The sequence below is a fragment of the Bison bison genome, unplaced genomic scaffold (assembly GCF_000754665.1).
Source record: "Bison bison bison isolate TAMUID 2011002044 unplaced genomic scaffold, Bison_UMD1.0 scf7180017864270, whole genome shotgun sequence".
Classification (NCBI taxonomy): domain Eukaryota; kingdom Metazoa; phylum Chordata; class Mammalia; order Artiodactyla; family Bovidae; genus Bison; species Bison bison.
In genome coordinates this window covers 4213628-4229434 of record NW_011494842.1, presented here as the reverse complement: position 1 = coordinate 4229434, position 15807 = coordinate 4213628, and the positions used below count along the sequence as shown (strand labels likewise).

Sequence of the window (15807 nt, the reverse complement as noted above, 5' to 3'; positions counted from 1 at the left end):
ATGGTCTTAAATTATTCAGGAAGGAGCACTGTCATGGTATGAGTGAGGGGTGTAGGAGGAAATTTAGTTTAAATAAGTAGTCAGACAGAATCAGGAAGTAGCAAACTGATTCGTTCATGTTTATTTTCTTTCCTTCCACATTTGTCCTGACCTAGCCAATCACACTTTCACTTTTCACTTTCATGCATTGGAGAAGGAAATGGCAACCCACTCCAGTGTTCTAGCCTGGAGAATCTCAGGGACGGGGGAGCCTGGTGGGCTGCCGTCTATGGGGTCGCACAGAGTTGGACACGACTAAAGCGACTTAGTAGCAGCAGCAGCCAATCACAAGCTCAAGCTATCCTGTGCAGAATCTTACCTTCAGAGAGTATTATTTTACCTTGAGGATTCCCCAAAAGACCAGTCCATCTAGACAGTTTCACTGAGATGACTGATATCTAGACAATTTCACTCATAGTTGAGTCAAAAGGTCAGGCCATTTTACTTTGCTAATAAACAAAAACTTGGGCTGATTGACACTTAAAATAACTGTTTGATGCTCTGATAGATTAGCAAAGTCACTTTGCCACTTCATAGAAGGAATAAGGAGAAGATGCCAACACTGGGTTTTTTTACAGAACTGAAAGGAAGAGGGATGGTGGGATGGTTTCTGCCTCAGGATTTCTCTACCCTTGATAACATTTTCCACCTTCAGGAAAAGATTTCACTTGAAAAGATCTATTGTCTAGCAACTATAAAAGTGAAGTCATCCTCAAATGAATTTTTAAAAAGTAAAAATATCATTTCTCTCCACACTTAAGCTGTATGTTTCCCAGCACAATGGAGCACGAATTTTCAACGTACCCTGAGTATTTTCTTGGAAGACGTGAAAGCCAGAAGTCACATTTGTTGATGTTAATATTCTCAAACCATTTTAAACTCCTCTGTGTGTGTGTTTCACCAATATTTTAGGTGATAATATGATGACATTTTAAGTATTTCTAGGGAAAATCAATTCTTTTCCGTGGCTAAGTGATATTTAAATTATTAAAAGAACATGAGAATATGTGTCATCATGAGAGATTATCTGAATCAGGTTCCTAAAAGGATTCAAATGCTTGACCTAGCAAGCACACACTTTCAGGAAGCCAAGATAAGCAGCCAACCTTTCTGCTGTCACAGAACCCAAGAGAAACCACCGCTTAAAGCAATGTGGAGAGAAAGTCATGTAAGAGTCTAGATCTGTTGGGAATGCTGTCTCCCTTGGAAGGAAGCATTTTCCCATCATTCATTTACTGTTGAGAGTACTCTAGGACCATATCAGAGGCATGGGCTTTACCTTTTAGTAGCAAACATAGATGACTCAAAAAAAAAAAAAAAAAAAAAGGCGAAATAAAATTGCAGGGAAAGAAAATATACACAGACAAAAGGGAAAAAAGAGGTGTATCACCAATTGCCCTGCTTGTGGCACCAATTGTCTCGCTGTATCCCACTGTGCACACTGTTCGTTGAACCTAGGGTAGGCAAGGCACAAGCTAAGAGGCTGGAAAGAGACTCGAGGAGCCCTAGGAACTTCAGACACGTTTATTCTCTCCTGGTGGGCACAGCAGCCATAACATAGCCCCTCTCTTGGCTGGCTCAGCGGATGTACTGCAGTTCTCTACTCTTGTGACTGACCCAATGGACACAGCCGCGAGGCAGCAGTAACTTCCCCTACTTTATGGGTGGAGCTCACATATATGCATACCACACACGACTCGTGACCAACTGAGTACCTCATGACGCACATGTGCAGTGCTATAAATGATTTCAGCTGTTACACAGTCATTATTTACAAAATGTGGGGCAAGAGAGCCTGGACACACCATCTTGGCCAATTTGCTCTCTCCTCACACTCCACCCCTTCAGGGTCTCTCGCTCACATTCTGTGTGCCATCCATCTGTGATATTCCCTTGGCCAGTAACACTGACCCTTGGATTTACATCTTGCAACAGCAGTAGCTACAACAGCAGTTACATCCCCAATACATAGCAAAACCGAACACCAGGTATCACTCGGGACTCCTGTTCCAGTCCTTGCCCTCATGGTGCTAGAAGAGTCACCCACTGCACGTGGAGTGCCTTTATCTTTCATGGCCAAGTCCAGTCCACTGTCTGTCCTTGTGAGATTGGAGGAAAGCCTCCACAGGGGCAACTCCCTTCCTGCGGAATTTTTATTAAGGACACACAAAACCCCCGACAGGCACCAGGCCCACCCCGCAAGGAAGGGGTGTTTTGTGGTCCCTGTTCACAGTCCACCCACGTGATTACACTTTTCTGAATCTGAGGACACGGCCTTTACAGTACCCTCCCCATAAATTAGGCCACATTTGCATCTGCATAACCCAGTTGGGACCCCTGCTAGCTCGGGCCACCTGTGGGCTCTTGGCACTTTCAAAATGGCGTCCTGCATGCCGTCTCTCTACTTCTCTCAGTGAAGTGAGGTGAAGTCGCTCAGTTGTGTCCGACTCTTTGCAACCCCACGGACTGTAGCCTGTAGGCTCCTCCGTCCTTGGGATTCTCCAGGCAAGAACACTGGAGTGGGGTTGCCATTTCCTTCTCCAGGGCTTCTCTCAGTAAGGACCTGCAAAACCTCTCAGGTGCGGGGCCCACCCTGTGTCCCAAAGTCACAAAAGCCATGCCTCCAAGTGTTTCCTGTGCGTTTGCTGAAACTGCTTACCCAGGTTGACCAACTCCACCTGAGTATATGTCATGAACTCAGTCACACTGGGGTCCCTTGACGAAGCCCCACTCCTTGGCCTTACGCTGCTCATGCTTCACTTTCTGCTGCACAACGGGCCTCACTGCCAAGCGGGGACCCACGGGCTCATAACGTTCATCCTCACTGTCACTTACCGCCTCACTGTCAGAGATGCTGGGTTCTTCAGGGCCACGGGGTTCTCGCTTTAACACCAATATATGCTGCTCTAGTTCTTCCAAGAGTCTCTGAACATTGCACACCGGCATGGCATCACAGACAGCACTATCAATATTCGCCTTCAGGGCAGTCAGGAAAACCCACCCCACGGTGCCAGGCAGTTCGTGCTGCCTTGTTGGGCAAATGAGAACTCATTGCCTGTAATGCCTTTTCAATACTATCCAGTGAACCATCCACCACTTCCCAGTCTTCCAACTGGAGCCCATGTTAAGAGAACAGAGGCCACCAGTACCACATGCTATCTGGTGGCCACTGGCTTCCTCCATCTAGTGGAGCCTCAGGCTCCCCTACCTGCTGGATATCCTGCCAACTATGCCAATTGTATTGCTGATCATCCTGTTTGTGGCACCAATTGTCTTGCTGTATCCCACTGTGGACACTGTTCTTTGAACCCAGGGGAGGCAAGCTGTGAGCTAAGAGGCTGGAAGGAGACTTGAGGGGCCACAGGAACTGGAGGCACATTTATTCTCTGCTGGCTGGCACAGCAGCTCTAATACAGCCTCTCTCTTGGCTGGGTTAGAAGCCATAGCAGCATTCTCTCTTGGCTGATGCAGCAGCCATACGATTCTCTCCTCTCGTGACTGATCCAACAGACACAGCCATGACATCACAGTAAAACCCCGACTTTATGGGTGGAGCTCACATATATGTGTACTGCACACAACCTGTGACCAAGTGAGCACCTCGTGACAGGCATGTGCAGTGCTATAAATGATCTCTGCTGTTACGTACTCATTGTTTACAAAACATGGGGAGAGGGAGCCTGAACACACCATCTTGGCCAATTTGCTCTCTGCCCGAAAGAGTTAAGTAAAAGAGATGAGTGATGAAGAAAAGGACTAACACTAAAATTATTTACCGGGGAAGAAAAGACAGAGTGTAGAAAGTCCTTGAATTTAAAAGAAAGTTCTAATTCTCAGATATTTACTGTTTCTGATGTTCAAGTTGCTTTCATTGTGTGAAAATGAAATCATTTTATATCATTCAATGTCTATTTTAGGCTCTTGTAAAAATAACCTACATGGAAATATATGCAGCCTTTGCTTTAAAGCGTTTATTCCTGTCATCTTGGTAGTATTGAGATCCAAGCCTTTATTCATTCTGCATAACCTACTTTGGTGCCTATGTGTTCCTTGTATTACATTTTCGTGCAATTAATATTAACAAAACATGTGTTTCCCTTTTGGCACTGCTGAGGATACAAATAAATAATGTCTTGGAGGAATTTACAATTCAGCTGAGGAGCCCACATGCCATAGCTTTGTAGAAGGGTTTCTAATGATAGGGCTGTTATAAATCCTAAATTCGTAGCGCAAGTGATCACCAGCAAGGTAGTGGAACGAGGGGAGAAAGAGACAGTCTCAGTTATCTGATGTTATGTAACAAAATCACTTCGGAATTTAGTAGCTTAAAACCACAAATTTTATTTATTTATTAAAAGTTCTCTTTATTTTGGCTGCACCTTGCAGCAAGTGGGATCTTTTTTTTTAAATTAGTTTATTTTTTATTGAAGGATAATTGCTTTACAGAATTTTACTGTTTTCTGTCAAACCTTAACATGAATCAGCCATAGGTATACATACATCTCCTCCCTTTTGAAACTCCCTCCCATCTCCTTCCCCATCCCACCCCTCTAGGTTGATACGGTAACATGGAAACTTACCTTACATTACCGTATGTAAAATAGATAGCCAATGGGAATTTGCTGTATGGCTCAGGAAACTCAAACAGATGCACAAGCTTTATTTATTTATTTTCTTTTTTTATTAAATTAATTAATTTATTTTAATTGGAGGCTAATTACTTTACAATATTGTAGTGGTTTTGCCATACATTGACAGGGAAGCAACCTAGATATCCATTGGCAGATGAATGGATAAGAAAACTGTGGTTCATATACATAATGGAATATTATTCAGCTATTAAAAAGAATGCATTTGAATCAATTCTAATGAATTGTATGAAGCCTATCATACAGAGTGAATTAAGTTAGAAAGAAAAACACCAATACAGTATATTAACACATATATATGGAATTCAGAAATATGGTAACAATGACCCTATATGCGAGACAGCAAAAGAGACACAGATGTAAAGAACAGATTTTTGGACTCTGTGGGAGAAGGCGAGGGTGGGATGATTTGAGAGAATAGCATTGAAACATGTATACTATCATAAGTGAAATAGATCACCAGTCCAGGTTTGATGCATGAGACAGGGTGCTCAGGGCCAGAGCACTGGGATGATCCTGAGGGATGGGGTAGGGAGGGAGGTGGGAGAGGGGTTCGGGGGGGGGAACACATGTACACCCATGGCTTTATTTTTATGTTCACATCAGCAATACAGGATGGGCTTAGCTGAGGCTCTTTTCCTGATCTTTCCTTGGGTTACTCATGTGTCCACAGATATCTGGAGCCTTAGCCGGGCTGCACTGTCTAGGTGGCCTCACTCCCATGGCTGGTGGTTGGTGCTGGTTGTTGGGGGCCCACATGTGTCCGGGAGGACAGCCTTGGCTTCTTCATATAATGACAGTGTTCAAGTAGGACATGAGTGGAGGCTAGAAATGGCCCCTTCGGAGGCTGAGGCTTGAAATTTTCAAGCAGTTTCACTGCTTTCTACTGAGCAGAGCAAGTCACCAGGCCAGCTCACTTGCAACAGTTGGAGAAATGAACTCCATTTCTTAATGGGAAGAAGTGGAGAAGAATTTGTGCCCATTTTTAATCTATGGTATCCCTAAACCTGATTTTTTATTATGAACTCAATGTCTAGTCTATTGAATAAGTTGGTCCTGATTTCTCAATGATGTGTCAAATCAAAAATACCCCAAACTAAAAAGATTAGCCCTTGACTTATCCTTGGTTACTGGCAGCTCCCTCTACCTTGTCAACTAAGCCAGAATATCCAAAGTTAGTTTCAGGCTTTTCCCCTCTTCACTCTCAGCCACTAGGCTCTTATTTTTCTCACAAAGCTTATTTTAGAAATTTGTTTCCTATATTTCTATGCTATATTCTAGTGCATTTCTTGATCAAGCCTAGTTTGAAGTGATCTGAGTTTTTCTTTTGTTTCCAGCCTAATGAAACCTCAAACCAATCCTTTACACTCTCATGGCTATCCTTCTAAAACAAAGCTTTGCTTCTGTTACTCTTGTTCTTGAAAACTCTTCAATGACACTCCATTGATTTAGAATATAATTACGCTCCTCTGCATAAATGACAATTTGGCCCAAATGCTTTACCGCCTCATCATTTACACTCTTTCCAGCCTGTCTTTCTGGTCTCTGTCATAGTTTAAGCATTACATATCTCCTCTTCGCTAAATGTGCTTCCCAATTTCAAATATGCTTTGCTCCAGAGTTGCCTTTGTTTAGAATAAATTCTATCTTCCCCCACATCTGGCTACCTAACTCATTCTCATTCTTCTAGAATGAGCACTGAAAAGTCAGTGTCTGTAAAAAATTGTTCTAACTGCTTCAGGCAGAGTTATGTTTCAATTCTCTACTCTGATCAGGGTTTGACCTACTGCTAATAAATAACACAAACTGAAGTCATTTCTCTCTTTGTCATTTTTTTAGGGTATGAGATTTTTGACGGTTGAAAAGTTTATTTATTTCTATGTTCCCAGTATTTATTGGAGAATATGATTGATAAATTAAGAAGATTCAGTAAATGCTAACTTGGAAAGTGATGACAGACATAGAAAACAGATTTGTGATCACCAAGCAGGAGGCAGGGTAGGGGAGAGATAGATTGGGAGTTTGGAGTTAGTAGATGCAAACTGTTACATATAGAATGGATAACAACACAGTTCTACTGTGTAGCACAGGGAAATAGATTCAATATCCTGGAATAAACCATAATAGAAATTTATTTTTTTTTAGAAAATATATGTGTAAAAATATTTTAAATATTTCTTCAATATTTAAATTTCTTTTTAAAGAAAGATATATAATATACAGAGTTCCCTGGAGGTTCAGCGGTAAAGAATCTGCCTGCCAATGCAGGAAATGAGGGTTTGATTCCTGGGTTGGGAAGATAACCTGGAGAAGGAAATGGCCACCCCCTCCAGTACTGTTGCTGGGAAATCCCGAGGGCAGAGGAGCCTGGTGGCTACAGTCCATGGGGTCACAAAAGAATCAGACACGACTTAGTGACTAAACAACACACACACACACACACACACGTGTTTGTGTGCACCCATACATATACTTAAATGTATAGAAACAGTACCTACTCTCATTCTGTCTGATAAACTCTAATATTTCCTGTTGTTTTCCCCATATTCTATCTTTTAAAATTGATCCCTGTTTATTAAATTGAATGGTTAATTAAAAGACCCACAAATATCTCATTGTCTGAAGACTACTAGTGTAGAGCACCAAAAACATACTTTACTGACATCATGATTTTGCCTAAGGCTGGTCCTGGTAGTCTCTTAAATAAAGGCTGCAGTATCTAATATATTCAGAAATTTCATTATTGAAATTCCTGGGATGATGGACATTATATTTAAAAATTGTGGCTTAAAGTTACTTAAGGTTTTATGAACTAACAGATCTTATAAAAGGAAAGCATTAACTTGTCAGGCATATTATTGAAGATTAAGTTGTATCTTGAATCATTCCTTAGACCCTTTCCCATTATAAGCAATTTTGGTAATAAACACAATAGGATAAAGTTTAGTTTTGACTTAAGTACTGAAAATATATTGTCCTTAAGTTGTAGCTAATTCAAACAACATTGATTAAATTATTTTCATCTTTTTCTGATTAAATTAATCAAAATTGATTAAATTACTTTTCATCTTTTTTCATGTGTCATCTCCTATCATCTCTTAAGGAATTTTCTTCAAATATCAACATAAGATTTTGAAAACAAAGCTTCCTTCTCTATGTAAGGCATGAAATATGTTTCTAGAAAATTATGTGCTTTTTTGTTATCTAATTTTACATCAATTGAATTCATATTATTGTTAATAATGACTAAGATTATTGGGCACTTAACACAAATTAACTCATTTATATGTAATCAGATCAGATCAGATCAGATCAGTCGCTCAGTCGTGTCCGACTCTTTGCGACCCCATGAATTGCAGCACACCAGGCCTCCCTGTCCATCACCAACACCCGGAGTTCACTCAGACTCACGTCCATCGAGTCAGTGATGCCATCCAGCCATCTCATCCTCTGTCATCCCCTTCTCCTCCTTCCCCCAATCCCTCCCAGCATCAGAGTCTTTTCCAATGAGTCAACTCTTAGCATAAGGTGGCCAAAGTACTGGAGTTTCAGCTTTCACGTCATTCCTTCCAAAGAAATCCCAGGGCTGATCTCCTTCAGAATGGACTGGTTGGATCTTCTTGCAGTCCAAGGGACTCTCAAGAGTCTTCTCCAACACCACAGTTCAAAAGCATCAATTATTTGGCGCTCAGCTTTCTTCACAGTCCAACTCTCACATCCATACATGACCACAGGAAAAACCATAGCCTTGACTAGACGGACCTTTGTTGGCAAAGTAATGTCTCTGCTTTTGAATATGCTATCTAGGTTGGTCATAACTTTCCTTCCAAGGAGTAAGCGTCTTTTAATTTCATGGCTGCAATATTTAAATATTTCAATAAAATTAATTAGCATTGCTGTAATCTTTTTAACTGTAACTATTTTGTCTTTAATTTTTCATGGATACTTCTTTTTATACAGTCAACTTCTTTTCACATCTAAATTATAAATAAAACATTACCTTATTTAACCTTTAAACACATTCCTGAACATTCAAGCTTCTTTCTAAAATGCATTTAATGATTTTTAAAAGAAACTACCTATATTGGCCTTTTACTAAAATCACTTCACTGTAAGTAGCGATTCCATATTCTTAAATTTAGTCTGTGTTGATACAACCTTAGTTTCCTCAAATGAGGTATTTAAATCATTGACATAGACCTAATTTAAGAAGAGTGATATGCTTCCATATTAGAGTGATCAATAATGCATCATTAATATAACAAATACCTAGGTTTCAGTAATGGTTCCAATTTTGTCACATGAACCTATATTGATGAAAGTGACATCATATAACCTGTACCTATTTTTTTTCTTTCATTTGTAAGGCAGATGGACAGCCCAGAACTATAGCCAGTTCTGGGGAATGACATTAGAGGAGGGTTTCAAATACCGCCTTGGCACCTTACCACCCAGCCCCTTGCTTCTGAGCATGAATGAAGTGACCGTAAGTATTTGCTCAGTTTGATTCATGTATATGTGTGTTTATATAAGTGTGTTCATAGGTGCATTTAAAGCAATTTTTAAAATTAACTTTTATTGGAGTATAGTTGGCTTACAATATTGTGTTAGTTTCTACTGCTACTGCTACTGCTAAGTCACTTCAGTCGTGTCCGACTCTGTGCGACCCCAGAGACAGCAGCCCACCAGGCTCCCGGGACTCTCAGGCAAGAACACTGGAGTGGGTTGCCATTTCCTTCTCCAATGCATGAAAGTGAAAAGTGAAAGTGAAGTCTCTCAGTCGTGTCCGACTCCTAGCGACCCCATGGACCACAACCCACCAGGCTCCTCTGTCCATGGGATTTTCCAGGCAAGAGTACTGGAGTGGGGTGCCATTGCCTTCTCCGGTGTTAGTTTCTACTATACAGCAAAGTGAATCAGCTGTAATTATACATATACTCAGGCATTCAGAGGTGTCTGACTTTTTGTGACCCTTTGGACTGTAGCCCACCAGGCTCCACTGTCCATGAGATTTTTCAGGCGAGAGGATTGGAGTTGAGAACATTGAAATGTGTTGCCATTTCCTCTTCCAGGGAAACTTCCTGGCCCAGAGATCAAATCCACGTCTCCTGTGTCTCCTGTATTGCAGGTGAATTCTTTACCACTGAGACACGGGGGAAGCCCACATTTACATATATCCCCTCTTTTTTGGATTTCCTTCCCGTTTAGGTCACACAGAGCATTGAGTGGAGTTCACTCTGCTATACAGTAGGTTCTCATCAGTTATCTGTCCACACATAGTATCAATAGTGCATACGTCAGTCTCCATCTCCCAATTCCTCCCGTTCAACCCCCTTTCCCCTCTTGGTGTCCATACGTTTGTTTTCTATGTCTCTGTCTCTATTTCTGCTTCGCAAATAAAATCATTTAAAATAACTGAAAGAGTGAGTTTTGAGCATTCTGAGATAATTTTGTCATTAAAAAACAAACACCTTTCTCCAAAATGGTCGTTACTGCCCTCAAAATTTTCATGTGGACTTTGAAAGTTCACTAATATCAATGAGATATAGTCTCTTCAAGAATGGTTGTGTGTCCATTTACACTGCTAATCATTTCAGAGAAATTCATGTTTCTGATAATTGACTTTCCAGTGACTCAGTGCTTAAGCAAATCATTATTTGTCCTCATTTATCTTTTTTTAAGTAAACTTAGTTATTTTGTGAATTCATCAAAACAGAGTTTTGTTGGCTCCCTTGGACTCTCCATTATGAAATTAAAAAAATAAATGCCAGTAACTGCAGATGAGTATGCTTTGATGATTAATAAAGTTTATCTTCAAAAATCCTCACATTTTTCATTTAAAGAACACCTTCAAACTTTGCCTGACAAGCTGGCAAACTCCTTCATGAAATTGCCATGTTTCCTAACACCTTCGTGCTCTGTACTGCTGACTTAGTTTTCCCTTTCGTTACTGAGAGGTGTTATCTTCTGATCGTCGGCATCTTATATAAAGAGACTTCTGCATCTCTAGTTATCACAGACCTCTAACTTAGAGCTGCAGCTTTACTACCCCACGTGCAGACCTCTCAGTTGAGATGCTGATTATATTCAAGGCCTGTTACAAATGCCCAGGGCATTTGTACTTCTTTTTTAAGATTCCACATATAAGTGATATTATAGGATATTTTTCTTTCTCTGTCTGACTTACTTCAAAAACAAACTTATGCTTACCAAAAGGGAAAGCTGGAAAGGAGGGATAAATTAGGAGTTTGGAATTAGCATATACACATTGTATGCCTGTATGGTCCGATTCTTTGCCACCCATATCTCTTGCGTCTAGCACTATCAGGCTGATTCTTTACCACGGAGCTCCCTGGGAAGCCCTTGTATATAAAATAGATAATCAAAAGAGAGCTGTATATCTTGGGGCTTTCCTGGTGGCTCAGATAGTAGGGAATCTGTCTGCAATGCAGGAGATTCAGGTACAGTACCTGGGTCAGGAAGATACCCTGAAGAAGGAAATGATAATCCACTCCAGTATTCTTGCCTGGAGCATTTCATGGACAGAAGAGCCTGGAGGGCTGCAGTTCATGAGGTTTCAAAGAGTCAGATATGACTGAGGGACTAACATAACACACCCCCTATATCTCAGGGAACTCTACTCAGTATTCTGTAATAAACTTCATGGAAAAAGGATCTGAAAAAGGATGAATATTTGCATATAGACAAACTGAATCACTTTGCTGTATACCTAAAACAAACACAACATTGAAAATCAATCATGCTCCAATATAAAATAAAAATTAAATTTAAAAAAAGCCCAAAGAACAAATGTCCAGGCTGCTAAAGAACTGGCACTTCACTCTGCAATGAAGATGTCAGTTGCTGGCTGTCTGGAAGCTCTCAGCATTTGAGAGCAAGCAGTGCTGCTGTTTGCTGTTGGATGAGTTGTAAATCCACAAGTTTCTCATTAAATGTTTAATGTGCTTTGCTTTCGAAAGATGTAATCCCCTGAGTTATTATTCCAATTCACATTCCGGTAGCAGATGCTGCTAAATTATAACTAGTATGCGAAAAGATCACAATAGCTGCCATGGACTGAGGAGTTGTGTGCCAAGCACTCTTATTAGCTCTTGCATACATTATCTCATCTCATTCTTGGCTTGATGTAGTGGGTACTGTGATTATCTGTGTTTTAAAAACAAGAACACTGAGAAAGAGAGAGGCTAAGTCACACGGAAGTAGAGAGAAGCCACCTAGAATTATTTAGATGGCAGAGCCAGAACTATACTATTATAATTTTTTTATTCTAGTAGAATTGCTTTACAATGTGTTACCTTCTGCTGTACGACAACATGAATCAGCTATGTGTACACATTTATTCTTTCCCTCTTGAGCCTCCCTCCCCTTCCCATCTCACCCCTCTAGGTCATCACAGCTCTGGGCAGAGTTCACTGTGTGTACAAGAAGCAGTTTTCCACTATTTTATACATGTTAGTGTATATATTGGAGAAGGCAATGGCACCCCACTCCAGTACTCTTGCCTGGAAAATCCCATGGACGGAGGAGCCTGGTAGGCTGCAGTTCATGGGGTCGCTAGAGTCGGACACGACTGAGCGACTTCCCTTTCACTTTTCACTTTCATGCATGGGAGAAGGAAATGGCAACCCACTCCAGTGTTCTTGCCTGGAGAATCCCAGGGATGGGGGAGCCTGGTGGGCTGCCGTCTGTGGGGTTGCACAGAGTCGGACATGACTGAAGAGAATTAGCAGCTGCAGCAGTGTATATATGTTAATGCTAGTCTCTAAGCTCATCTCAGCCACTCCCCACTCTACTGTGTTCACAATTGCATCCTCTATGTATTTATCTCTGTTCTTGCCCTGCAGAAGGTTCGGCTGTGGCATTTTTCTAGATTCCATAATATATACATTAATATGCGATATCTTCCTCTTCCTGATTTACCTCACTCTGTATGACAGACTCTAGTTTCATCCACATCACTATGAATGGTCCAATTTTGTTCCTTTTTGTATCTGTTAATACTCCGTTGTGTATATACATGTACCATATCTTCTTTATCCATTTATCTGTTGATAGACATCTAAGTTGTTCCATATCATGGGCAGAGCCAGGACTTTAAAAGATCTGTCCCCCAAATGGTACTGAGTGTTCCTGTAGAATCAGTTAACTTTGACCCATTCAGGTTCAAAATAGCAAAATGGCTTTTAATCTTGGAACCAGATATCTTTCTGAAATGATCAGCTTAGATATATTTCTAAGCAGCAAATGTGATTCATTGACTACTCCTACTTCTGGTTCATTGATGGCACTAAAGCCTTTGACTGTGTGGATCACAACAAACTGTGAAAAATTCTTAAAGAGATGGGAATACCAGATCACCTTACCTGCCTCCTGAGAAATCTGTATGCAGGTCAAGAAGCAACAGTTAGTACCAGACATGGAACAACGGACTGGTTCAATATTGGGAAGGGAGTACATCAAGGCTGTATATTGTCACCCTGCTTATTTAACTTATATGCTGAGTACATGATGCCAAATGCTGGGCTGGATGAAGCACAAACTGGAATCAAGATTTTCCAGAGAAATATCAATAACCTCAGATATGCAGATGATGCCATCCTTATGGCAGAAAATGAAGAGGAACTAAAGAGCCTCTTGATGAAAGTGAAAGAGGAGAGTGAAAAAGCTGTCTTAAAACTTAACATTCAGAAAACTAATATCATGGCATCTGGTCCCATTACTTCACGGCAAATAGATGGGGAAAAAATGGAAACAGTGATAGACTTTATTTTCTTAGGCTCCAAAATCACTGCAGATGTTGACTACAGGCATGAAATTTAAAAGACGCTTGCTCCTTGGAAGAAAAGCTATGGCAAACCTAGAGAGTATGCTGAAAAGCTGAGATATTATTTTATCTACAAGGATCCCTTTAGTTAAAGCTATGGTTTTTCCAATAGTCATGTATGCATGTGAGAGTTGGACCATAAAGAAAGCTGAAAATCAAAGAATTGGGTTCTTTTTAACTGTGGCATTGGAGAAGACTCTTGAGAGTCCCTTAGACTTTAAGGAGATCAAGCCAGTCAAGCCTAAAGGAAATCAATCCTGAATATTCTTTGGAAGGACTGATGTTGAAACTCCAATACTTTGGTCACTGATGAGAAGAGCCAACTCATTAGAAAAGATCCTGATGCTAGGAAATATTGAAGGCAGGAGGAGAAGGGGATGACAGGATGAGACGGTTGGGTGGCATCACTGATTCAATGAATATGAGTTAGAGCAAACTCTGGGAGATGGTGATGGACAGGGATGCCTGGCATGCTGCAGTTCATGGAGTCACAAAGAGTCGGACACAACTGAGTGACTGAACAGCTACAATAGATATATTTTTGGATTTTTTTCTACAATCAGTAAATTATAACATCTTTAGAGGTTATCATAACTTTGAGTGACTTAATTATATGATCAGTTGATAAAGAGATACTTTTTCTTTTTTTTTTTCTTTTTCATTTTTGTCCTTATCTGGATAAAAAGAGACAGAATTGTTTGGGAAAATAAGAAATTCATCCCCTTTATAAGGAATATTTTTCCCTTGCTTCTAGTGAGGGCCCACTAAGCCAAGTATTTATTTAGGTGTAATATACATTTTCTCTGAATTCTTTCTAACATATCTTATGAAGCTCTATTTTCTTGCAACTTGGAGTATTTTATATTCTAGGAGAAATGAGGTACATTTCTTTCCCAGGTTGCCACAGTTTATAGCATAGAAAAAGGAAATCTAATTCTAAATCACTTATTGGCTCCTGGGGATTTGTTTGCATAAAAGTCACTAAAGCGATATTTAAATGAAAAACGATTAGTGCTTCGGGAGAATTTAAATTACCTAGCACTATGAATTAATGTAATAAAGTTGCCAAGTAGTTCCAGGAAGGCAATAAGGAAAATTCGGCTGATCTGTAAGAGTTCTGTTGCCCACTTATGATACACAGCAAGGAAATAGCTTCCCATTTCTAAGGTACAGTAGCTTGAAGGCTGAAGTCTCTTCAAAAAATTTCTGAGTGTTGAAATTGTCCTGGTATCTGGTCAAATAGTAGAACATCAGAAACATAACAAGTACTTCAGTGAATAACATGGGATCAAATGAACTGAGTTAAACTGGTTGCTACAGGAAGAGCTTTAAAAATAGGTTAATTCTTAGCCTGGTGACTACATATAACACAAAATACCCCCAGTTATCAAATGGACTCTGAATATAGTAGAAATGAATTATTTTCTGTGTGTTTGCTTCTGGATAACTGCCCCCCCAACACATTTTTTAAATACAATTTTCAACATAGGATGGTGTTACATACTAACTGTACTAACTGGATAGGCAGTTACCAACAGTTGGGATAGTTTTTCTGAGAACCCTGCATCACCAGCCCAAGACAGGTCCTTTTCCTTGAGCACATTACCTGAATGAGAACTGAGATTTATCATATTCTTTATCTTGAGTGGGAAAGGTGATCTGTGAGTCATTCCTGGTTCGTGGAAAAGCTCTTATCTTCTCTAGCTGGCTTCCTGGCTGCATGGCTTGTTTGAAGCCATTGTTCCCATAATATGTCTTCTTAGCTAAGTTAGTGGCTTATCAACAGGTCTTCTACAAAGAGTTCCATGATCATATAAATATGAAAAAAAAAAAAAACTGGTTAATCTATATGAATTCAGTTCAGTTTAGTTCAGTTCAGTCGCTCAGTCGTGTCTGACTCTTTGTGACCCCATGAATCGCAGCACGCCAGGCCTCCCTGTCTATCGCCAACTCCCGGAGTTCACCCAAATACATGTTCATCGAGTCGGTAATGCTATCCAGCTATTTCATTCTCTGTTGTCCCCTTCTCCTCCTGCCCCCAATCCCTCCCAGCATCAGAGTCTTTTCCAATGAGTCAACTCTTCGCATGAGGTGGCTGAAGTACTGGAGTTTCAGCTTCAGCATCAGTCCTTCCAATGAACACCCAGGACTGATCTCCTCTAGAATGGACTGGTTAGATCTCCTTGCAGTCCAAGGGACTCTCACGAGTCTTCTCCAACACCACAGTTCAAAAGCATCAATTCTTTGGCACTCAGCTTTCTTCATAGTCCAACT

General features: G+C 40.5%; 1 protein-coding gene across 1 annotated transcript in view; it reads left to right on the top strand.

The window, feature by feature from the left end:
* Positions 1-15807, top strand: part of TINAG (tubulointerstitial nephritis antigen) — a 105013-nt gene that overhangs the window by 13633 nt on the left and 75573 nt on the right. The window contains exon 4 of the mRNA XM_010848546.1: positions 9060-9174. Within this exon, the coding sequence (XP_010846848.1) occupies positions 9060-9174 (115 nt within the window). The remainder of the gene's footprint in view (positions 1-9059; positions 9175-15807) is intronic.